This window comes from Typopeltis vanoorti, chromosome 10 (assembly GCF_054136105.1).
Source record: "Typopeltis vanoorti isolate ZY-2024b chromosome 10, IOZ_Tvanoo_1.0, whole genome shotgun sequence".
Lineage (NCBI taxonomy): Eukaryota > Metazoa > Arthropoda > Arachnida > Uropygi > Thelyphonidae > Typopeltis > Typopeltis vanoorti.
In genome coordinates, this window is record NC_143558.1 from 100,845,901 (window position 1) to 100,872,335 (window position 26,435).

General features: G+C 34.4%; 1 protein-coding gene across 5 annotated transcripts in view; it reads right to left on the bottom strand.

Moving 5' to 3' along the window:
• Window positions 1-20,896: 20,896 nt before the first annotated feature.
• Window positions 20,897-26,435, bottom strand: part of LOC150102632 (uncharacterized) — a 351,586-nt gene continuing 346,047 nt past the window's right edge. For all 5 annotated transcript variants that reach the window (XM_090399115.1, XM_090399113.1, XM_090399111.1 and 2 more), the window contains one exon: window positions 20,897-22,748. In XM_090399115.1, the coding sequence (XP_090255241.1) occupies window positions 22,562-22,748 (187 nt within the window). In that variant the 3' untranslated portion in view covers window positions 20,897-22,561. The remainder of the gene's footprint in view (window positions 22,749-26,435) is intronic.

The window sequence follows — 26,435 nt, forward strand, 5'->3', positions numbered from 1 at the left end:
AATAATATATTTTCTTCAGCAATCAAGTGCCTACATTCATTCAACAAACTATCATGATGGTTCCCATGCCCTAAAGCAAAACAATCCCACCTGGCCTCTATAAAGTTCCGTATGGCATTCTTTTCTTACTTGTGACAAATTTCAGGAGAGGAAAGAGAGCATAACACCCATCCTACATAAGTCTGAGAAATGTGGTCTACCACACAATGGAACTGAAACCGATCATATCCTATGATCTTACAACACACTTATCCTCTCGTTGCCTCCAGAAGTTCGAACATTCGTTTAAAGAATGGGCTGAAGTCTTACTCCACCTTCCCAACACAAATTGGAACTACTGGCTCACATTATCGAAGACATGAAAGAGCCTTATTTTAATCACTCATCATTAACAATATTTTTGATAATATTATTATTTCCTGTGTTATCAATTTGTCCTATGTTCTATGTCATCGCGTTGCTCTAGCTGCTTTAAATAATCCAATGTTCGTTCTACTTTGCATTTAAACGCTCGGCCACTTTTTCACTGTATTCATTCTTATCTTACATGGATAAGAGCACAGAATTCTAATGGCAATTAGTTTTTCCTACTAAAACTATTTCTTGTGTGTCTGGATAATAAATCGATATCCATTTACCCTTACTGCAATATTAGCTTGGGCCAGAGATAGCTGGTCCAAGACTACCATTAATTATAAGCAGCAACTGCTGAAAAGACTGGCAAATAAGTGCTGCTATTTTTGTTTCCTAACCATAACTCAGGAACCGGTCAAAGAAAGGATTAGGAAAAAGTTCCTCCATTTGACAATTAGATGAACTTAAGTCTATCTTCAAGTGGCCTAGTGTAGAGGATGCAAGCACTACTTCCACTGAGCTACACAGGCCTTTTCGTAAAAACATGTTAATTTTTTTACATTCTTGTGATTCAGCTTGTAACATCACTTTCAACTTCTCCTAAACTATCCCTTGAAATTTCTTTTTTGATGTATTTATGAGTATATTATTACATAATAACACTATGTACTAAATAACACCCTCTCTAATCCTGTGGCCTCCTCTTTAAGAGGGTTGCAGCTGATGAACAGTCTGCTTCCATGCCTCTCTATCTCTTGCTTCTATAAGACTCTTGCCCATCCAATCTTTGTTGTCTTTCCATTGCAGTCAGGTATTCCTCTCCTCTACCATCCCCTGCAATACTATTCTGGGAAGCTATCCAGAAGAACCCCTCATCAAATGTCCTGCAAACGCTATTTTTCTTCTTTGGATACAAGCCATATAGTCCATTTTCATTTTGAATCTTTTAAGCTCTTCATTGCTCACTCTTTCAGTCCAGATGATATGATCCATTTTTCTCAAGCACCACATTTCAAATGCATTCAGCCAGTCACTCATCTCCTTATTGATTGTCCAGGACTCACATCCATATGTCCCCATGCTCCAGATCATTGTTTGAGGATTCTTACTTTCAACTTTTTGTTCAGATTTCTATTTCCTAATATGTGGTATATTTGGTAAAACGCTGCTTTTGATTTTTTAATTCGGTTCTTAATTTCATAATTAGATCTACTGTTTTCTGTTATCCAACTCCCAAGGTATTCAAAACTTTTTTACATTTTCTACTCTTTGTTTGTTCAAAGTGATTTCCATCCCATCATTTCCTTTCCTTTCCTTGAAATCTTCATCACTTTTGTCTTCTTTTCATTTTATATCTTTCATTTCCACCCCTGTTCAGTCTGTGCAAAATTCTTTGCAAGTCTTCCTCTGTTTTGCTCATAAGTACAATGTCATCTGCATATCTTATATTATTTATCAGATGTCCATTTATCTTTATTCCATCCTTCAGATCTCCCAAGGTCTCCCTCATCATCCATTCACTATAGACATTAAAAAGGAGTGGGGACATCTCACACCCTTTCTCATGGGGGATCCATTCAGTGTCCTCTCCTTTAAATCTGACCCTGGCTTCTTGCGTTTTGGATATTCTGAACAAAATTTTCATAATATTTTTATCTATTCCTATTTTATGCAAAATATCAAATAAAACAGAGTGACTAATGTTATTTTCGTGGACTATGAAAACGTCCACGAAGCAGAGATATAAATCTTTATTGCACTCAATCATTCTTTCTCCCAATATCCAGTGTTGTGATAGCTTCCCTGGTTCCCCTGCAACCAAACTGTGCTTCATTTAATTCCCTCTCTATAACACACTATCATATTAAAACAGTCATTAGCACTGTTACAAAGTGATCAAATGGAAGACTGAATACATATGCAGTCACGCCATAGTGCCTTGTATATCTGAATTGGATATACACTTAGTTAGCTTTGCATTGAGAAAATCTCCCGATTTATATATTTGGCACGATAACGAAGTGCCACGTGTATGTAATCCGTAAAAATTGGCCAGTAATGGGGAAATGTGACAACATAAGTCCATTTGACCATGGGCAGATAGTTGGGATCCAGAGTGCAGGCACCAATATTTTGGAAACAGCTGCACTTGTGGATTGCCTCATACTACTGTATCAAGGGTGTACCAGGACTGGATAAACCATGAATAGACATTTAGCACAGCTCACATTGGTCAGCCACTCGTGATTGATCCTAGAGGTGTCAGGTGTCATGACTGTATCTCGGCAACAACGTGCAACAGTTACACAGGTCGTGCACACCTGTACAACAGTGGGGCAGTTCGACCCATTACCACATGCCATACCTTGCTTTGCCTGGGGTTCCACAGCCAGAGACCAACAAGAGACTGCCAGGCATCGCAAACAAAACAATGCCTTGCATGGGCCAAGGAATATTGCAAATGGACCCTCAACAGATGGAAGGAGGTCATGTTGAGTGATGAGTCCCATTTCCTGCTGCACCATGCTGATGGCCAGGTTCACATTCAGCATGAAGCCCTTGGTTGTACAGTTGGAATTCAACAGGCTGGTGGAGGTGGTGTTATGGTCTAGGGAACTTTTTCCAGGTACATCAATTGGTTAACATCCCACAAACATTGAATAGAGAACACTACAGGGACCTTCTGGACAACCATCCCCATCCACATCTACAATAGGTCCACCCCGACCACAGTGCCATCTTTCAACAGGACAGCGCATCTTGTCATTGGGTTTTTACAATTACCAAGTGGTTGGAGGAACACAACAATGAATTCACCACATTGCCTTGGCCCCCAAACTCCCATGACTGTAACCCAATTGGACACGTGTGGATATGCTAGAATGGGGTGTGAGAACTGCTGATCCTCCGTGGAATGAGTGACTGAGCTCACTCATTCCATGGAGGGCACCAGCTCACTGACAGAGCTGGTGCAGAGAACATGGGTCGAGTTGTGCATGGAAGTTGTTCAACACCTTGTGGAATCTGTTCCTAGGCATATGTGAGCCATGACTGTACAGAGAGGTGGATCAACACATTATTACATGGGTGTCCTATTGCACAGCTAACTCAGTGTTTGTTGGGTTATTCAGTTTGGTTTTCATTCAAACCATTTTCAGCAGTGCCAATATTTGGCAAAAGATTGTGAAAGAACACAAAATTGTTATAAAAAAATTAGCATGCTGTCCATAGCACTACACAAAGTGTAGGTTCAATTGTTTTGATACAAATGCCATTATATAAAACCACATTGTGAAACAACAGTTTATGAGAATCCTAGAATTGTTACATGATATACAAAGATAAAAAGCTTTTCAATATATACAAATATACTCTGAAAAGGACATAAATAAAGGCCTCCATTTTTACTGTAGGAGTCCATTTTCAGTATTTTTTGTTAGTTTCTTCCATTTTGATTAAATGAAGTATCAACATTTATCACAATTATGAGAAAGACAGCTGATGAGGCAAAAAGAAATCCTAGAGTTATTTTGCTATGTGACAAGTAAAAGGAGGAATGACTATGGAAGGATGACTTTAAAAAGTGCTGATGTTAGGGAGGTAACAGAACCAAACCAAATAGTTGAGTCACTGAGTGAGTGATCATTTTACAAGAGTGTACCATCTAGGAGGCGATCATGCAATGCTGAATGTGACATTAACTGATGGAAGAATAGAGGTTTGAATTGGGGATGCTTAGGAGATTGCAGAACCTTAATACAAACATGGCTATGCAATTAGATGGCATATTGGTCTGTGTATTAAGAGAATGTGCAAGGATATAATGAGCTCCTGTGACCATGCTGTTCAATTTAAGCCTCAGTACTGGAGTGTCAATAGAGTGGAAAAAGGACAAAACACGCTGTTCAATTTAAGCCTCGGTACTGGAGTGTCAATAGAGTGGAAAAAGGACAAAACAGCTGCATTACATAAAGGAGGCTCCAAGACAGAAGCAGCAAATTATAGGCCAATTAGCATCTCAGGATTGTGCTTAAGATATTGGAGAAATTGGTAAAAGACGAAATTCAGAACTGAGTGGATAGGAACATGATACTCTTTAAGGGAGAGCATGGTTTTGTGAAGGGCAGGTCTTGCCTTAGTAATTTGTTACTTTTTATAAAGGAAAATGGCTGCTCACTGATATTGCTAGACTTTGCAAAAGCATTTGATAAGATTCCACATAAACTCTATTGCATAAATTGGAGTAAATGAATCTGGTGATTTGGAATACAGGGTGTCTGATGAACAGATGTCAAAAAGTGGTTTATGGAGTCCAGGAGAAAAGTGACCAATAGTGTACTACAGGACTCAGTACTTGGTCCTCCGTTGTTTAATTTGTATATCAGTGATATAGGAAATGATTTGACAGGAAATATTCAATTATTTGCTGACGATGCTAAACTGGGAGGAGCAATGGCAAATGAAGGTGATACAGAGCTCCTGCAGAAAGACTTAAATAGACTAGCAGTATGGGCAAAGGTAAATGGCTACCAGTTTAATGTGATGCAATTTGGGAAGAGATCAAAACCTATATACTATATTGATGGAACTAAACTGCAAAACCAATGAGGCCAGGGAGTTGAAGTTTAGAGAATATATTGCAAAAGTAACCAAAACAGCAGATTAGACGTGGTTGTTGAAGAACACACTAACAAGCAGGAATAGAGAGGTTACTGTTCCCCTACATAAGTCTTTAACCACCCATGATGTGTACAATGTCAAGGTTACCATGGATGTGAAGTACATATGAGAATAGACTGGTCTGTGAGCTTCAAAAATCAGCTGATAGGCAAAAAAGAGGAGATATGATAGAAGCATTTAAGTTATTAAAGGGGTTTTACAGGATTGACATAAGACTTTTTCACTACATGGCAAGAAGGAAGAGAACAAGGGTCTCACCAGTTGAACTTGTGTAAAAGTGTAATTTGCAAGAATGTTAGGACTAGATTTTTTGTTGCAGGTTGGTGAGTGGGATGCCAGAGGTGGTTGTGAATGCTTCTTCAATGAATGAGTTTAAGGAGAGGTACGATAGGTATTGTGTGAATAATGGATCCCCCACAGTCAATCTTCTGACCTCATGGAGATAGCTGTATAATAATAATTATTAAAACTTTTTTCTTCTCTGTTTGCTAACATCTGCAACCTGTTTAACCCAGTGTTGGGATGTAAGAGAAACGCTCAAAATGCAAATACATTTTACAATACTACCTGTATCCATTTCTTATATTTTTCATGCTCCAGTTACAGTTACAATAAGTGAAAAATGGTTGCATAAGAATTATATCCTGATGTGAACAGAAATGGAATAGTATGAAGATGTTTTTTTTTTGAGGATAGAAAGGGAAAGAAGAGAGAGAGAGAGAGAGAGAGGGTACTGTTAATGATAGCAAGTGAATTATGTCTACACAAAGTGGAGATGCAAAATGTAGCATCCGTTTTGGGTCAGTATGGAGTAATGTGGAGGTTGACAGCCACCTGTATATTTAGTTGGATGCTGCTATAGGCCAGGAAATGTGGAGGGTTGTGATGAAGATAAGCAACTTGGGTTAGCAAAAAAAAAGAATGGTGATCTTAATTATGATAATACAGACTAGAATGAAGAGACAGCATTTTGCAAAAAGGAAAATGAATTTCTTGAAAGACATCATCTCAGCAGTATGTAAGGGAAGATATGTAAGAAGTGAGAGTCTTAGATCTAACCATGTCATCAGATGATGTGATTATGAGTGGGAAATCACATTTCCATAAAGTTGGAGAGTGACAATGATGGGATCACCAGGGTGGTGGCCAACCATATGAAGACTTCTGTGAGGAAAAGAGTATAAAGGCCAGAAGGTGACTCATTTGGTAAGAACAGCAAAACTACAATATGAGCAAATCAGGATAGTGTGAAATGATGAGAAGCTTAAGTGTAGAGGAAATGGAAGACGACAGCTTACTTGTGAGCATGAGGTATGTGAACAATTATATAAGTTTGATGTCAATAAGGCAATAGGATTTGATGACATTATCATCCCCCATGTCTTAAGAATATTCCAGGGAGATGACAGTAAAATTCACATACCTTTCTAATAAGTCTTGCAGTAGCACTCACTCCAAAGGAGTGGAAGGAAGGTAAAATTTAATTGTTCCACTTCCCAAACATAGTAATAAGGCTAATTATATGCCAATCTTATATTTGGAGTTGCAGTTAAGGTATCAGCGAGAACTGGGATATAGAAATGGGCTGATAACAGTAGCACCTTCGTGATTGTCAGCATGGGTTTGTTAAAGGGAAGTTATGTTTTACAAATTTGATTATGTACTATAACAAGGTGACAAACACATTAGACAAAGGAGATGCATATACAATGGAATATTTAGATTTTGCAAATGCTTTTGATAGATTGCCACATATTACAAGCTGGTAACTAAATTGAAATGGATGGGATTCAATTACAGACTAGTGATCTGGATAGATGACTGATTCTCAGATAGGTATCAGCAAGTTGTATATTTGGATGCAGTGCCCCCCCCCCCCCCCAAAAGGGAAGTTACTAGTGGTGCTGTAGTATGGGGGTGGTCTGTTTTGGGGGACATTTTTATTTAATTTTTATATTAATGATATTGGGATAGAGTTCTATCAGGTCACATACCTGATAGAACTTCATCCCAATATCATTAATATTCCTGATATATATGGATTATTGCATATAGATTTGGTCACCTGGTTTTCATGGTGGTGATGATGGATATGTTAGAAAGGTCCAGAGAAGATTCATAAAGGTGGTAGCTGGTCTTTGGAATGCAGAGTATAAAGATAGATTGAAAGAATGTAATCTGCAAAGCCTCATGAACAGGAGGAGGAGTGATATGATTGAGGCATATAAGTTGGTCAGGGGTTGTTACTAGGTTAACAGGGAAAATTTTTTTTCATAGAATGGGAGAGGGAGAGTAAAACAAGAGGCTATTCCTGGAAACTGTATAAAGAGAATGTGAGAAAAGAAATGAGGAGAAGGTTCTTTGCATGGAGATTTATTGGTGAGTTGAATGAATTAAATTGAATGCAGACATACTGAATAAGTTTAAGGCATGGTTGAATAAGCTGTGTGCCTCCCCAACTCAGAAGGAGTCTGACTCTATGGAGGTCAGATGCTAATAATAAAATTCTTTTAAGATACTTAAATATAAAGAGCCAATAGGCTTCATTTCGGCGATATATAAACATTATTTAAATTAAGGGGATATTAAATCCCACATTGTTTTAAAACCGAATAAGAAACTCAAAGATTGGAATCAGAGAGTTTCATGCCGAATATAATAAACTATAAAAGTATCAGCGATTACTAGCGTGAGCTAATGCAAGTAGTCCTAGTACGTAGTACAATACCGGGCAACTCGCAGCAAAGGATGTAAAGTTCTGATCGCTATTCTTAGGTATTTTCTATAATGTAAAAACACATTTCCTAGGAAATGTATGCTGTTGTTACATTATGGTGGGAGGTTACTACCCAGACCGGTTTCAGCCTTTTTTGAGGCTTCATCAGTGAGTAGCTAGACCAAATTAATACCAAAGCGTATAGCGAAAAGAACTTATATACTCTGCTATACGAGTTGTCAAACAGGTGCACCCATTAAGTTACTTAAATATAAAGAGCCAATAGGCTTCATTTCGGCGATATATAAACATTATTTAAATTAAGGGGATATTAAATCCTACATTGTTTTAAAACCAAATAAGAAACTCAAAGATTGGAATCAGAATTTCATGCCAAATATAGTAAACTATAAAAGTATCGGCGATTACTAGCATGAGCTAATGCAAGTAGTCCTAGTACGTAGTACAATAGAGGAAAATTCACAGTAGTATTAAAATATTTGGAAATAAGTTCTTGCGACTGTATTTTAGAATTAACTGCAAAAGTTCTAAAAGGTTCAAAGTGCCGACCGGGGACAGACCCCCCCCCAGCTATTCCTCTGAGTGTATTATGTCTGTTAATTGCATATGTTTTGTGGAATGAAAAATCCACATTCCAGGGAGAAAAAATCCAGTTTCTTCCTTATAATAATAACTTTCAAGTGAAATACTCAGGTTTCACAAAGGTTTTCCTCACATCTTTGATGGGATTCAAACTTGGATCATTCAAACAGAAGTCAAATGTTATAGCATCCTCATAACTGTGCAGTGAAGGTGACCATTGTCAAAATAGCACATTACTGATATTTTAATAATTTTTCATTATAGAGCAAATAACAAATATCATCTAACCAATCAGAAAGTTGGTTCGATGATCAAAATATACAAGATTAGCTGAGACCTCAAGATGACTCTGTCCATTAAGTGTACATCTTTCTCTGCTGGTCAGTTGGCTTTTTTCAAGAGTAAAACTAATTTTCAGAGAACAAAAGTAACTGCCATCTCAAAAGAGACCAGATGAGATTTCACTCCCGATTTGAAATCAGTTATTTCTCATGTCCTAAATGAGATTTGAATCCACACCTTTCGCACCAAATAGCATAAATCATTCTACCAACTGTACTGGAGGTGCATTATCTAAAACTATTTCATATTTTGTAGAAAGTTAGATAAAGGAATTAAACATCATCATCATAAATTTCCTGATATATATACCCCCAAAGGGTGTTCAGGTTACAATGACAGCACCACATGATTAAGTTTATATTATTATTAATCTCCTATCAACAATTTTCCTCGAAATCAATCTATTACTTGTGATCACTCCAATATGGTCATATCTAACATTCTGTGCTTCTAAGGCACACTTTTGACTGAATCAATCCACATTACACTCCTCGGGGTCTTTTTCCTGCCATCTTGGCATCAAACACCTGTTTTTCTAACCTTTCTTCACACATACTATTTAAGTGGCCATACCACTTTAGATTAGCTCTGCTGACACATTGCTGAATGCTAATAATGTCAAGTTCCTTCCTAATATCCTCATTGTTAATATGATTTTGCCATTGATGCCATCAATTCACTCCCCTAATTTTTCTTAGAACCCTCATATCTGTGGTCTCTAGTCTTTGATCAAGTGCTTTATTTCTAATCCAACTCTCAGATCCATAACTTAAAACTGGTTTGAACACTGTCTTGTACACTGCTAGTTTGGTGTTTTGGCTAATTTCTCTCTTATTCCATTTAAATTTATTCAGCTGGCTATCCACACCAGATTGCTTATTCTGTTGTCTATTTCCAGATTTAACCTGCTATCTTCACTAAAAACTGTGCCTAAACAGTTGAAATATTTCACTTGTTCTAGAGCAGTGATTTCAATCTTTTTCATTTCATGGCACACCTAGACTAATTATTAAAATTCTGCAGCACACTAAAAATATTTTTTTTTTTTTACATTTTTTGATCATCTGGCAAAAAATAGGCATAATTTTGATTGATTTACACACACAAGATGGAAGACCAGACACTAATAAATAAATGCACAAATTACAACATTATTTCTTTTAATTAATTTGTTTTCATAAATCTCACAGCACACTGGTTGAAAATCGCTGTTCTAGAGGATCTCCATCCAAAATGCAGCTGAAGTTTTCTATACTCTTGCCTATTTTCATAGTTTGGGTCTTTTTATTGCTGATTTTCATGTGAAATTTGTTACAGCTGTTATTCAATTTAGTTAGTGAATCCTGGAGACTTGCACTAGATAGTAGAAGATGATAATGTACTTCTAGAAGTACATCATCATCTGCATAAAGCAAAGAGCTAAGTTTGATAGCTCCAATTCTAATATCAGTCCTTATGACACTTTCTTTCATAATGTTGTTTTAAGGATACTTGCGACATAAGACTGAATGATATAATCACGTAATCACAAGAAAGATATTTATTTAACCAAATATTTCGGTCTGGAAATAGCAGACCATCGTCGGTGGTATTACAAGAACAGTTTAAAAAAATATACAAGCTAGAATACTAACAATAGATCGTTGAAATTAGAACATGCCGCGTGATGTTATATCACTAAGTATGAAACGAAATATTTTGAAGTAGAAACATGATTGAATTTGCTATAAAAAAAAAAAAAAAAAAAAAAAAAAAAATTAATGAGTAATCTTGATTAGGCTTTCCCAGATTTTTGATATAGATATGCAGTCATTACGATTCAGGTTGGGATGATGGAGCAAGGCCTCCACGCTTTCCTTGAACAAACGTTCGAACCTATAACGGGATCTATGTAAGAGGCGCGTTTTGGACCAAAGGATGCTGTGGTCAGTTTCAATCCCGTGTTGAGCCAAACCAGACTTTTCAGGTTTATTGTGAAGAATGGATGATTGATGTTCTTGGATTCTTTTTTCAAGAGAACGTCCAGTCTGTCCAAAGTAAGAGAGATCACAGTTGCAAGGAATTTGATAAACTCCAGGAAGAGATAAAGTTGAGCGTTTGTCTTTAGGAGAAGGAAAATGAGAAGACAATTTGTTAATAGGAGAATACGTAGCTGTTAAATCATATTTCTTCAAAATTCTTGCGATAGGTTCTGAAATACCGGAGATATAAGGAATAGGTACTCGACGTATTGAATCTTTGTTGTTTTGTTCCTATTCCTTATATCTCCGGTATTTCAGAACCTATCGCAAGAATTTTGAAGAAATATGATTTAACAGCTACGTATTCTCCTATTAACAAATTGTCTTCTCATTTTCCTTCTCCTAAAGACAAACGCTCAACTTTATCTCTTCCTGGAGTTTATCAAATTCCTTGCAACTGTGATCTCTCTTACTTTGGACAGACTGGACGTTCTCTTGAAAAAAGAATCCAAGAACATCAATCATCCATTCTTCACAATAAACCTGAAAAGTCTGGTTTGGCTCAACACGGGATTGAAACTGACCACAGCATCCTTTGGTCCAAAACGCGCCTCTTACATAGATCCCGTTATAGGTTCGAACGTTTGTTCAAGGAAAGCGTGGAGGCCTTGCTCCATCATCCCAACCTGAATCGTAATGACTGCATATCTATATCAAAAATCTGGGAAAGCCTAATCAAGATTACTCATTAATTTTTTTTTTTTTTTTTTTTTTTTTTATAGCAAATTCAATCATGTTTCTACTTCAAAATATTTCGTTTCATACTTAGTGATATAACATCACGCGGCATGTTCTAATTTCAACGATCTATTGTTAGTATTCTAGCTTGTATATTTTTTTAAACTGTTCTTGTAATACCACCGACGATGGTCTGCTATTTCCAGACCGAAATATTTGGTTAAATAAATATCTTTCTTGTGATTACGTGATTATATCATTCTTTCTTTCATAATGTGATCCATATAGATGATGAACAGGAGTGGAGATAATGTGCATACTTATCTTAACCCCTGATTTTACATGAAACCAGCTTCTTATATTTCCTTCAATTCCAACTGCTGACTGACAACTTAAATATACACTATGTATTGCTCTGTATAATGTTACATTCACTCCATATAATTGTAGACTTTTGAAAAGCTTTTCTCTGGGCACCTTGTTGTATGCCCTTTCCAGATCTACAAAACTTAAGTACAGATCCTTGTCATATTCACATGATTTCTCAACTATTTATCTTAAAGTGAAAATCTGATCTTAACAATCTTAAGTTTTTACGCATTTCTGGTCAAATATCATCTACTCCAGCTGCTGCCTTTCCACATTTCAAGTTTTGGACAGCTTTTTCTACCTCAGGTATTGATATGTACTCTTCTTTGCATTCCTCCTGAAAATTTTCTACTATTGTTCTGTCACTTCTTGGTTCGTTTAACAGTCTTTCAAAATAATTACTCCAGACATCTAGGATATCCTTATCTTCAGTTTTCATGTCACCTTTGATTCCTTTTACAGTACTCTTTCCTCCATTTCTAAGCTTCTTCAGCAGCCTCCAGAACATTTTCCCCCCTTCCTGATATTTATTTTCTGTATTCTTACTGATGTCTTCCCATGATTTTTGTTTAGCCACTTTTTTACACATGGCTCAGCTCTTACATATTTCTCTGTATTCTTTTAGAGTATTTGCCAACATATTTGCTAGGAACTTTTGGTACACTTTTTTCTTTTTCAGGATTGCTTCTTTAACTTCATGTGTTCACCATGGTGTTCCTATTTTTCTATCCTTGTAGACAACTTCACCACATACCTCCCTAACTGAATCACTGTCTTCTTGTGCATATCTTTATGTTGAAATATGGTGTTAATAATGACTAGTCTGTCCTGAGTGGCAATCCAGTAAATACTTACCATTATTATTAGCTTTGCCCTTTTCTCCAAATTTTCCTAAAACATTCCTATATGCTTGGTGGGATTCATTTCCTACTCTGCTGTTCAGATCTCCGACAAGGACCACTTTTTCCATTTTCTTAATGTCAGTTGCAATGATTCAGAAAATTTCTCCACTTTTTCTTTGGAAGAATCTTCTGTGGGACCATAGGTACGCGGTGGGTGTACGGATCATTATTGCAAATGAAAATAACATTCTATATTTATTATTTAGTATGATTACACATGTTTTTGTGTTCTTTGTCTCAGTAATATCAAAAATTCTTAAGTAAGACAAAGAATCATTTCTTCTACTTGGTCTAAGAGATAACATCTGGCTTGGTCATATCAGCAGATCTAATGGCCTTCCATGCAAGTTCTCAGAGGACTTATTCCTACAACTTGAAAAAGAGGCCAACATAGAATAAACTGGATAGACAATATATATATATATATATATATATATATATATATATATATAAAACTGGACAGTGTTTCACTTAAAAAGTTTAATGCAAAATGTCAAAGAAGATTTTTTATGAGGAATATTTCTTGATATCTGCATAAAATAAGGAGCTGAAATTAACATCTCCCATTTTGCTATCAAGTTTAATGCCATTATTCTTCATAATGTGATCCATGTAAATAACGAATAACAGTGGATATAGCGTATACCATGGCTCACACTTGATTTTACTTCAAATCAACTTCCTGTATCCCTTTCAATTCTAACTGCCAACTCAACAGCTTAAATATAGACTCGGTATTGCTGGATACTGTGTCCTGCTTACACCATAAAATTGTAGTGTTTTCGAAAATTTTTTTCTCTTGCACTGTGTCATGTCTTTTCCATATCTGCAACACCTAAATACAGATCCTTGTTATTCCCATGATTTCTCAACTGTTTGTCATGAAATGAAAATCTTATTCTGAGAAACCCTGTTTGGGCTGAACCCAGCTTATTCTTCTCTAAGTTCCCCTTTGACAATTTTTTTTAGCATCTTTTCAATTCAAATAGATTTACATAAATCTTACTTGGAACACTCACTAGGTAATTTCCTCTGTAATTTTCACATTCTGTTTTATTTTCCTTTTTATAGGTAGGTACTATGAGAGTTCTACCCCAATCATCTAGAATTTGGCCTTCTGAATTATGCAGTGCAGCCACTTTACATAGAGCTATGCTTCTGTACTTGAACATTTGAATATCACCCACTCCAGCTGCCTTGCCACATTACAGTTTACGCTGGCTTTTTCAGCATCATGTATTGAAAGTATTCCTGATTGCATACCTCTTGAATATTTTCTACCACTGTTCTGTCACTTCTTGTTTCACAGTCTTTCAAAAATAATTACACAAACATGAAGAATATCTTTAGTTTCAGTTTTCATGTCTCATCTATCATCCATACATTTTTTTTCTGTATTCTTTCAGAGCACATGGTAACTTCCTGGGTCTATCATGGAAATCTGATTTTCCTATCCTTACAAACATTTCACCACATGCTTCTTAGCTGAATCAATGTTTGTTTTCTTTAAAGTTTGCCAATGAGTGCCCAACGTTTGATTCTTGTTTTTAAAACCTTTCTTTATTCTTGAATAATACTTGTATATTTGGGTCACCTGTGAAAGCAACTTGAATTGATTAGCTTTAAAATGTTTTTACACGCTTTTCTTTTCAGTATGATTTTATCCCGTTCAAAACTAAATGGTGATCACTTACTATTTCAAATCCTCTGTATACTGTTGTGTACTGTACCAGTGTGATGATATCATTATCTAATACAATAGTAATATAGACAGTGAGCCTTTACTTATTCTTTGTATCTTTTCTCCATGTAAATTTTTGCCCATCTCTATGTTGGAACATGATATTAGTAATGACAAATCCATGTCATGAACAGAAATCCATCAGGCATGTGCCATTATTATTAGTTTGAAAATTTATAATAGCTTAAATTCTATGGATAATATGACTGGAGAACAAATAGAGAATCAGTAGGTTAGACAGAAAGTGATAAGGGGATTGATAAAAAAGTAAGTGTAGCAAGTGATGAAATGCTAAATGTTTATAATATTTTATGGTTATATACTCAACTCTCACTATTGCTAACACCATTTTAACAGACTCACTTTAACAAACCAAAGAAAATTTGCTGTAGCAAACCTCTCATTATGATAAACTCTTTCTTTGCTCTCTACAAGGTGGCTGTAGTGAAAATTGACTGTAATTCTTTAAAAACTAGAAAAATTTTGTTGTGCCTTGTGAACTGAATTCATTTTTGTTTCCGATATTTATTTTAGTGAAGACATATTATGGCCACCAATTACTTCAAGCATAATTCCACCAATATATGTTGTTGGATATTGCATTACATCAGAGTGCATAATTTTACATTTATTAACATTTGAACTGGCAACCATTATCATTTTCCCACACTTTCAGCCTAGTCAAATCACCCCTGTGATTGGACTAGGCTAAATGCTGTACATCAGTAGCATCTCTGATTGCCCTACCTAGTTTTGCATCATCAGCAAACAACTGAAGATCTCCTGTCAGCCCCTTTCCATTATCATTAATGTAAAGATTAATTTGGCAGATTCACATCCCCCATATATCACTTTCTGATACCTATCCATCAGCCACCCACTAATTCAAGCTAATAGTTTATATTCTAATCCCATATTCTTAAGTTTATGCAATAGCCTTTCATGTGGTGTCCTATCAAATGCCTTAGCAAAGTCCAAAAGTATCGTAGCATATCTATTCCCTTTATCCAACTCAGCCATAACGTGATTATAAAATATGAGCAAGTTGCTCATACATGACCTCACTTTAGTAAATCCAAACTGCTTCTTTCAAGGTATATCTTGTTTTGGGCACTCATTTCTGTATGCGACTTCTTACCAGCTTTTCTAATCTCTTTACACTCACTCCAGAGATATTGATATGTCAATAGTCAGACATATCAGTGTTTGCACCACCCTTGTGCAATGGAATTCTCATACATTCTTTTCATTCCTGTTGGATCTTTCCTGAGCTAAGACTCATATCAAATATATCAACAGCCTAGCCAGTTCAGCTGAACATTTTTTTAGCACACATATCCCAATTTCCGAATTCTTATCCGGGTTGTGCATAAGCTTTATATGCACCACAAAGGGTTGCCGACCCCTGATCTATCTCAATATTCACATCAGTCTCTGTCACCTCAGTAATTGCAAAGTCACCACTTGGATGATATACCCTTGCAAAGAGATCACTTAGTAACTGAACTATGTCTTCTGCTTTTGTCACTTTCCTAACATCAGCACCAAGTAAAGTTATCTTTCCATAATCATTTTCTTTCTTGCTTGCTACGTAACAAAAAACTTTTGGATTTACTTTTTTCTGCTTAGCTTTCTCTCAAAATACGATTTAGCCTTCCTTGTCATACTAGTTACTTTTCTTGTTTGTACTTTATACTGCTCATGGGCATGAGGATTACCTTGTTGTTTATTTTCCTTTCAGAATGCTTTTTTTTTTTTTTTTGCAGCTCCTGCTTTATATTGTTAATCATCCACTTAATCTCTACTTGGTTTATCCTTCTGACCCTGGGTATGCACTCTGATACTGCCTCTCTCAAACAATCCTTGACCACTTCCAATTTATTATATCCATAAATCCTAGCTTCTTTTACATATACATCCCCAGCATTCCTCCCAAGGTGATCTACTTTCTCTTACCCTCTGTATTAGGTCCCATGCCAATAAATAATTTCTCTAGTCATCAGATGCCAAATCCATTCAAGTGATGGCCATCCCTCTTAATACAAATCTTTTCTATCTTCAAACTCACTACACACATCCAAAAACGCAAGTGTTTTTTCTACATAGCATGTGCATTGAATCATTTGGTAACACTGCCTTCTTTTGTAACACATTACTATCTTATCTCCATTTTTATAAACCATTTTTACTCCCATCAAGTCTTTCATATCCTCTGTCATACTATATTTGTCACTACTTAAATTATTAGTTCTCACTAGCACTATCATCTGTTTTACTTTTTTTCTATTTTAGTATTGCCTTTGTTATATCCTTTATTTTAATTTCCAGGAAGTTTGATGGAGTGACTTTCCTCAAGTGTAAATTTAATTATTGAATCACCATACCATATAACTTTTTTTTCTTGTATGTTAAATGACTTACCTTGTTATTATTAATGCTATCATCATTACCTCTACTACTATTATCATAATTTTTCATTGTCAACTTACCTTGCTTTCCTTCTGTTAATTTTCTTCACAGTTCTCTTTTCCTATCATAGTTTTTGTAATTATTTTTCTGCTTTCTTCAACCCCTGGTCGATTTTGAAATTATTCCTTTTAATCTTGAAAATTCATAATTTAATTTTTCTTCATTTATGTCAACAATATAAAGGTTCTATCATTATTCATAGCTTTCGACACTGCTCTCTTAGTTTTCGGTACTATTTTTTAAAAACTATCTTAATTTCACTATATATCTTAAAAGATATTAGCAAATATACTGATACAATAAAAACAGTCAAAACCACAATAATGTAATTTTTACTACATTAAAAATGCACTGCCTAATCTAAGAAAAAACACTCAATAAATTAAAAAAAAAATCACCTATTTTACAGAAGCTTAAAATTACACACATCTGCACACTTTATAATATTTTTATAGAAAGACTATAAAAAAATAATTTACTAAATAAATTTATATTTTCATTCCAGAAACCTTAACATAAACCTGAATAATTTTTCTGATGAATTTTTGAATTATGTGAATAAACGTGAACTATGGATTATATTCTCAACCTCCTCAAGAAGTTATCTATAGGTCTCTAGCACATATTTCAAAGGTTCATCAGAAAATAGAGTTAAGACCAAATAAAACTATTTTAATACATTTAATTTCATGTTGTAAAAGTGCATCTGTTGTAAAAGTGCAAAGCAAGAGGAAATCTCAGTCAGCTGTAATTACCATTAGTCCAAAAAAGGATATATGTAGTTATAAAATTTGATACAGGATCTGCTGGAACAAAATGAAAGTCCCTCATAATCAATTTTCCAATAGAAAGATTAGGAAAACTGAAGCACTACTGTCACCTGAACCAGAGTAATAAACACTTAAATGTTTACAGTTTTCAGAAGTAGCCTTATATTATTCACAGTTGTAATTATTTTATAACTACATATATCCTTTTTTGGACTAATGGTAATTACAGCTGACTGAGATTTCCTCTTGCTTTGTAACATGTTATAGTTGCCACATTTTATGTTTATCTGTTTCATTCTATTAGAATAAATAATGTTTCTGATCTCCAATCAACAGGTTGTCGTTTGAATGCCACTACTATATATCTTAAAGGCATAGATGTTTGCAAACAGTTGACACTTATCCATGTAATTAAAACAGTTGCCAGATTATCTAATCTAATCTTATCTATAGTACTAATGTACTGAACATGAAAAGTTGTAACCTTGAACTCATTCACCATTCGTGGTCTCACCACTAACAGGCAATGCATTTCAGAGTTCAACCATCCTCCATGCAAAGAAACCATTTCTCACCCTCTTGCTCACAACTTCCAGGGATGGCTCTTGTCCTTGCTCCCCCCACCTTCCACCAAACAAAAGAACTCCTAATGTCAATCCCGTAACTACCTCTCAACAGTTTAAATGTTTCAATCCTATCACCTCTTCTGCTATTTACCAAACTTTGCAGTCCACATTCCATCAGTCTACCTCATAACTAATGTAGTAGTACAGTCCTGATATCATCTTTGTTATCTGCCTCTGCACTTCGAGTAAACCTATACTTTCCAAGTATAGGTTTACTTGGAAAAAGTATTAGTCATCTGTTTCATCAAATCAGCTGGCATAATGGATGGGTATCTGAGGAAAGCAATATCAGATTGTGTCCCCATGGTCAGGAGGTCAAACAAGGCAGGCATTAGATGGATGAGCAGTAGTATCAAGCTTGAACTACAAAAAAAGAAAATGTTATGGAGAATTTACAAGGAGAAGGGCGATCAGGACACCCATGAGCAGTACAAGGCTCAAGCTAGGAAGGTTACCAGCATAGTAAGAAAAGCTAAATCAGATTATGAGAAGACCTTAGCCAAAGAGATCAAGGGTAATCCCAAAGAGTTCTTCCGCTATGTGGCAAGTAAGAGGAAGAATGACTTCGGAAGGATAACCTTAGTGGGTGCTGATGGTATTGAGGTGACAAAATCAGATGTAATAGTCGAGTTACTGAGTGATCACTTCTCAAAAGTCTATCACCCAAGTGAGGATATCTCTATACCTATAGCAATACCTAATGTGAGAATTGAAGCTAAAGAATCAGAGGTATTAAATATATTGCGAAACTTAAATGCAAACACTGCGGTAGGCTTAGATGGAATATCAGCTCGGGTGTTGCGTGAATGTGCAAATGAATTGTCAACCCCTCTTACCTGGATATTTAATTTAAGTTTGAACTCTGGTATGGTCCCTAGGGAGTGGAAGTTAGGCAAAGTGGTTCCTTTGCATAAGGGTGGCTCTAAAACTGCAGTATTGAATTACAGACCAATCACCATCTCAGGAGTAGTGGTAAAAGTATTGGAAAAGTTGGTTAAAGACAAAATTCAAGAATGGGTGGATCAGGATATGATACTCTATAGAGGACAACATGGTTTTGTTAAAGGTAGATCCTGCCTTAGCAATCTATTAACTATCCATAATAGAATAACATCAGAGTTGGACAAAGGAACTGGCTACACAGTGGTACTTCTGGATTTTGCTAAGGCTTTTGACAGGATACCCCATAGAACACTGTTACGCAAATTGGAGCAGATGGGAATGGATATTAAATTGGTGATATGGATAGGAGAATGGCTCAGGGAGAGATACCATAAGGTGGTGTATGGAGGAGCCGAGTCCAGAATGAGGCAGGTGACCAGTGGTGTGCCTCAGGGCTCTGTGCTTGGGCCAATGTTGTTTAATTTGTATATAAATGATATAGGAAACGGCTTAAAGGGAGATATTCAGTTGTTTGCTGATGATGCAAAGTTGTGTAGTGCAATAAAAAATCAAGCTGATGTTGAAAGTTTGCAGGAGGATTTAAATAAGCTGGTAAAATGGGCAAAAGAAAATGGATGTCAGTTCAATGTGGAAAAGTGTAAAGTCTTGCATTTTGGGATTAAAAGATTACCAGCTGTGTACTACATAGATGAAAAGGTACTCCAAGAGATTGATGAGGCTAGGGACTTAGGGGTATTGGTAGATAAGGAGATGAAGTTCAGAGGACACATTGCTAAGGTGTCCAAGATTGCACATAGGATTACTTGGTTGTTGAGGAACACACTGACATCCAGAGATAAAGAGGTTATTATTCCCCTTTATAAAGCATTGATACTTCCACATTTGGATTACTGTGCTCAGGTCTGGTCACCTGGATTCCTTGGAGATGAGGAGGCTGTGGAGAGAAGAGTGACCAAGTTGGTGAGTGATATAAAAAATGCTCCCTACATTGATAGATTGAGAGCTTGTGGATTGCAGAGATTGGCTGATAGGCGAAGAAGAGGGGATATGATAGAAACATTCAAATTACTAAAAGGTTTTTATAGGATTGATGCAGGGGAAATGTTTCAGCTGTGTGATAGTGATGGAAGAACAAGAGGTCATCTCTGGAAATTAAAGAAGAGTGTGGTTAACAAAGGTGTCAGAACAAGGTTTTTTGCCTGGAGGGTGGTGAATGAGTGGAATTCATTGCCTGACTTTGTTGTGAGCTCTTCATCTGTAAATGAATTCAAGAAGAGATATGACAGATATTGTTTTGCTAGTTTGGGTCTCCCGCGATGAGTCTACTGACTCCATGGAGATACCCGTAATAATAATAATAACACTACACTATCTTTATACAATAATAAAGCATGGCTGATTTAATAAGTGAGTTTATTTATTTATTTATTTTTAATAGTCAATAAATGAATCTGCTATTTAATGGTCCTGTAGAGATTTCGGCTTACTTAAAAGCAAATTATTAACACCCAGTAACTATACTAACGAAGTCATCATCTATAAAACTTTTAATTCAATCTTACTCAAAAATGCCTATCAAGGTAAAATTTAAAAAATCACGGTAAAGAGAGTTTATTTCAGGTATTCAAAATCAGTTTAATAATCCAGTGCTGTCATACTATTCTTTTTCAAAATAATTTGTTGAATGTAGTTAGTAGAGAACCAATAATAAACAATGCCAGTAATTCAGTATACCATTTATTGTTTTCTTGCTTTTTACTTCAATAAATAAATAACTTTTCAGCCAAGTACTTTAGCCTTTTATTTTAACTGATGTCCAAAAACTATTAGAGAAAGGAAAATGAAAAACTGGCTAATAATGGTCAAAGGTGAAAAATGCTTTTACCAGTTTTATTTTTACAAGCTCTTCAAAGGGGAAAAAGAAAGTTTTGAAACAAGAAGTTAACACAGCAGTAGCATTTTTAACAGTTGAGGCGTATTCTTTGACATTAATATTCAACAAATATCAATGGCTTTTAAATACACAGTTGCATACCAAACATGATAGTATTGTTCAGTAAACAGAATAAAATTTTGATTTCAGTTTTTGATATGCTACACAAATGAAAAACCACTTTGTGTACAGGAAAATTTACATCACTTGTGCTCTAGTTATTGTGCAACTATTAGAAATAAAATAGAATTATGCAGTATAATATAAACTTAGTATACTGGACAGAGAAATACATCTCTGATTATACTTAGTTAATAAAATTTTAGTTATCAAAAATCACTGCTAAACTTTCAACATCTGTCCAGGACTGCTCACATGAACTAACAAAGTAAATATTGATTTTAACATAAACACAGCAGGTAAGCATGCACACAAGTGCACCAACTCTTAAGAAAATTCACTGCAAATGCAGTGACAACTCATACAGACAGACAACTATTATTTATTATCATATTTGTTTTTAGTTTTGATTTAAAAAATGCAGTATTCCACTAAAGATTATATCAATCCCTTGGGAAAAAATATATATATATATGTACTTTTTTTTTGTTTTACACAAAAGTGCTTTCATCTGCTTTTAGCTGATGCTACCTTATACTTCATTAAAAATATATCAATATTTATGCATATTTATATATATATATATAATTGCATATTATTATATGGAAATTTTAACAAGTAAAAAACAACACCCAACTTTTAAGTGGAGATTAAACTGAAAGCCCCAAATATAGACTAACAAACAAGCTAACACAACCATCTGAGGTTAACAGAACTACTGTAGTAGTAAAAATGCATTAATATGTAACAGATTTTCATAGAGGAAATCAAACAAAAGTATTACTATTTTTTCCATTGTTCTCTCAAGATTCAAGTCAGGAATGTAAATACACAGAAAGGAAAACATAGAGTGATGACAGTTTTCGAAATGTTTCCAAGGTTTAGATTTTCACAAGCAAATGAAACCCAGTTCCATATTTAACATTTTAACTGGAACTATCTGGGTTTTCCATTTAGGCTCCAACAAATAAATAATTTTATTTAAATTAACATAAATCTTCTGAATGATATCAACAGGTCATCAACATTTTGATGAAATCAACAATGACTTAAGTTTTAAACTCCTTATGTGTAACAAGGTAGCATTTCGGCTGTTAAGTCTCTAGGAAAAGTGAATATGCTCTAGATAAATGGAAACAGTCTTTTGATCCACCATGTCCACCCAACAACACTTTTAGCACTTCAAGGAAATATTTAAACTAGTACTAATTGTTCAATCATATAAATGTAAATATGGCTTTATTTTACACACACGCACATGGCACAACTATCAAATGTGGTCCACTTTAGTTTTCTGCTTTACTGAATACAAAAGCTTCTTAATACTATAATAATCACGTAGGATTTTTCAACAGCCGTTTTTGACGAAAGTCATATACTTTTCTACAGAAAAAGATTATTTCTGGAGGCATTCGGCCTGTAGGTAACCTCTCCCTCCGTGGGTAACCATTTTCCATTTCAGGGACAACAGAAGATCCTGTTTTAAGCCCTTCTTCTGTCATTTTAATTCTTGCATGGTACCTGTTAGCCCAGAAATAAAAAGTATTTAAAAAAGCAGTTAATATCTAAATAACATTCCTAGAGGAACAAAGTTTTAAATTTCCATTTTGAACAATGAATACAAAAATATTAACAGCTTATATTTATATAAGTATTATATATGAGGGAAAGTACATACTTGATTATTTCCTCTTCATGCTGTAAGTTTTTTATTTTATTTTTTACAGAAGTTATAACACTTACAGAAAATTGAGATATTTAAAAATATTCAAGTATGAAAAAGAATAACATAAGATTCATTGTCATTGATTTCCTGATATGTACCCTTAAAGGGTGTACTGGCTATTTTGACAGGGACATGGTCAACTGGGCGATGGCCAAGTGGGCGACGGAATAAAAGATCAAATATGCAATTCTATTCTGTTGATCTATTACCAGATAAAAATGAGTTAAAAGAATGGTATAAACATAAAATTTGAAAAATCTTACTTATAATTAAGTTTATTTTTATTGTGTAGAAGTACGAATTGTATAGAAGTTATATTGAAATTTTCCATACAAAAAATGAGTCAGCTAGTTAATAAATATTTATATTATATATTTTCGTTTATATCGAAATTTTGTCTATATATCAAAATTTGTAGGATCATTTAAGAAAGAGATAGTTAAAAAAGAGTGATCTGAAAATGATTTAAAAATGAAAAGGTATAATTGCACAATATTAAAAGAAAGAAAAAATACAGTTTTTTAATTCATTTATTAATATTATTTTGTAAAGAAGTATTTCTGAGCTTCACTGTGTAATGTCTCTTCTTGGCAATTTATTATTTGTGCGTTTTGTGTGCAGTTATTTAGTTCAATACGCATTTTGCAAGATATTTTGACATCTATTAAACAGTAAGACTAGGTGTTTGTTTATTACATCGTTTCCAATATTTGTTTCAACGTTAGTTACAACATGCAAAGAACAAATAAAAGGTATGTATTCAAAATTTATAATCTTAATTGTATACTAAATTGTATACGTAACATCTAAATTAATTTAACTCTTGATTACCTTTCAAATGAAACAAATTGCTAAGTACAATTATTATGATGAATCTTTTATTTGTGCCCCAACAAGTGAAAAATAGTACTGAAAAAATTCTTAATTATATTAAATAGTGAAAACGTTTATTAATTTTATTTTTAGACTTCTTGTTTCTATTCTTCAGAAATGGATAATTCAAGAATATTAAGTGAAAGAGACAAGGAAAAATATGCTTGGAATGGGTATCTTTATGTTAAAGACAAGATTGATAAGGAAGGTTCAATTCAATTTTGGTGATGTGAAAATAAAAACAAAGGATGCAAAGGTAGAATCTGGACAGGTGTCAGTGATGGATCACTAATTTCTGAAAAACAGGAACACACATGTAGTTCTGGAAATGCAGCCAGAGTAATAACGCAAGACGTTAGTACAACAGCCAAAAAATTAGCGGATACAACAATGAGCAACCCATCACAAATCAGAACTCAAGTTCTACAAAATGTTTCTTCTGTGGTAGAAGGAATGCTTCCAAATCATAGCAGTCTGTGCAGAAATATTCAAAGAAGATTAAAATATTTAAAAGCCCCAATTAATCCTGATTCTAGGGAAACAATAATTATTCCTGAAGAATACTTAAATTATGAATTCAGTCCATCACAATTTGAACTTTTTTTATTGGCTGATTCTGGATCAGAACAGGTCGACCCAATGAGAATATTAATTTTTGGTCATGAAAGCCATGCAGTGTGGAGCCAAATCACATGAATGAATTATTTATGGATGGCACATTTTTACTTTCTCCCCCTCTTTTTGATCAAATTTTTGTTATTTTGGCTAGAAAGGATGGAGGTCCAGTTTTCCCTGTTTCATATTGTTTACTACCTAATAAGACTCTTGAAACATACACAAAATTATTTTATATGATACATGAAATGTGGCCATTACTAGATCCTGAAAATATAAATGTTGATTTTGAAATTGCCATTCATCTCGTACAAAATCTTCGTAAGCATTTAGCTTCATGCAGTCTTTTAACCAGATATAATTATTATGCGCAATTCACTTTAAATTCAAAAATGATCACTTCACTTGCTTTCGTTCTAGAACAAGATATTATTTACGCTATTTCTGAACTCGAGAATCATTAATCCAATGAATCTGAACCAATTTTAGAATGGTTTATGAACACATACATAGGTCGTCTAAGGAATAATAGAACCAGGGCTCCACCGATTTTTCCCTCGAACGTTTGGTCTGTGTACCAAAGAACAATAAATGGAAGCAATAGGACAAATAATTTTAAGGAAGCCTGTCATCGAAAACTGCAATTAAGCTTTGGAAGCAGCACAAGTCATCCAAATTTATGGATTTTTATAAATGGACTACAACAAATTCAAAAAAACATATGATGTTGATTATGAAGGAGCAGTAGCAGGTTTTCAACATCAGCACAAACATAGATGTTACGATGAAGCTGACCAAAGAATTTTGAAAAAATTTATTAATTACAATAGGGAAAATATAATAGAATATTTACGTGGTATTGCATATAACTATAATATGAATTAATAAATTTAAAAAAAATTTTTGAATTTCATATACTTTTTTGTTTTGATGTATATATGTAACATGTGTAAATATGTTTGTTAATTAGAAAATAATATTAATAAATGAATTAAAAACTATTTTTTCTTTATTTTAATATTGTGCAATTATACCTTATCATTTTTGGACCACTCTTTTTAACCATCTCTTTCTTAAATGATCCTACAAATTTTGATATATGATATAAACGAAAATATATAATATAAATATTATTAACTGGCTGACTCATTTTTTGTATGGGAAATTTCGATATAACTTCTATACAATTCGTAATTCTACACACAATAAAAATAAACTTAATTCTAAGCGAGATTTTTCAAATTTTATGTTTATACTGTTCTTTTAACTCATTTCTCAAAAAATATTTAGATTTACCTGGTAATAGATCAGAATAGAATTGCATATTTGATCTATTATTCTGTCGCCCACTTGGCCATTGCCCAGTTGTCATATACCCATTTTGACAGTACTACATGATTAAGTTTACATTATTACTTAATCTATCAATAATTTTTTGGCAAATTAATCCATTATTTGTCAGCACTCCAATATTGTCACATCTAACATTTTGATCTTCTAAGGCAGTTCTGACACTGAATCCACCTAGATCTTGGTCTTCTTCTGAGTCTTTACTCTGCAATCTTGGCATCAAATGCTTGTTTTACTAACCTTTCCTCTCCTATTCTATTTAAGTGAGTATATCACCTTAGATTAACCCTACTCACACATTTTTGAATGTCAACAATATCAAGTTCCTTCTTAATATCTTTAATTTTAGCATGGTGGCGGCTGGTTCAGGCTCCTAATTTTTCACAGAACTCTCATATCTGTGGTCTCTAATCTTTGATCAAGTGCTTTATTTTTAATCCAACTCTCAGATTCATACTTAAAACTGGTTCGAATGCTGTCTTGTATACTGCTAGTTTAGTGATTTGGGTAATTTCTCTCTTATTCCATATATGTTTATTCAACTGGCAACCATACTTGATCAGCTTATTCTGTTATCTATTTCCATACTTAATTTTCCATCTTCACTAAAAGCTGTGCATAAATAACAAGTATTTTACTTGTTA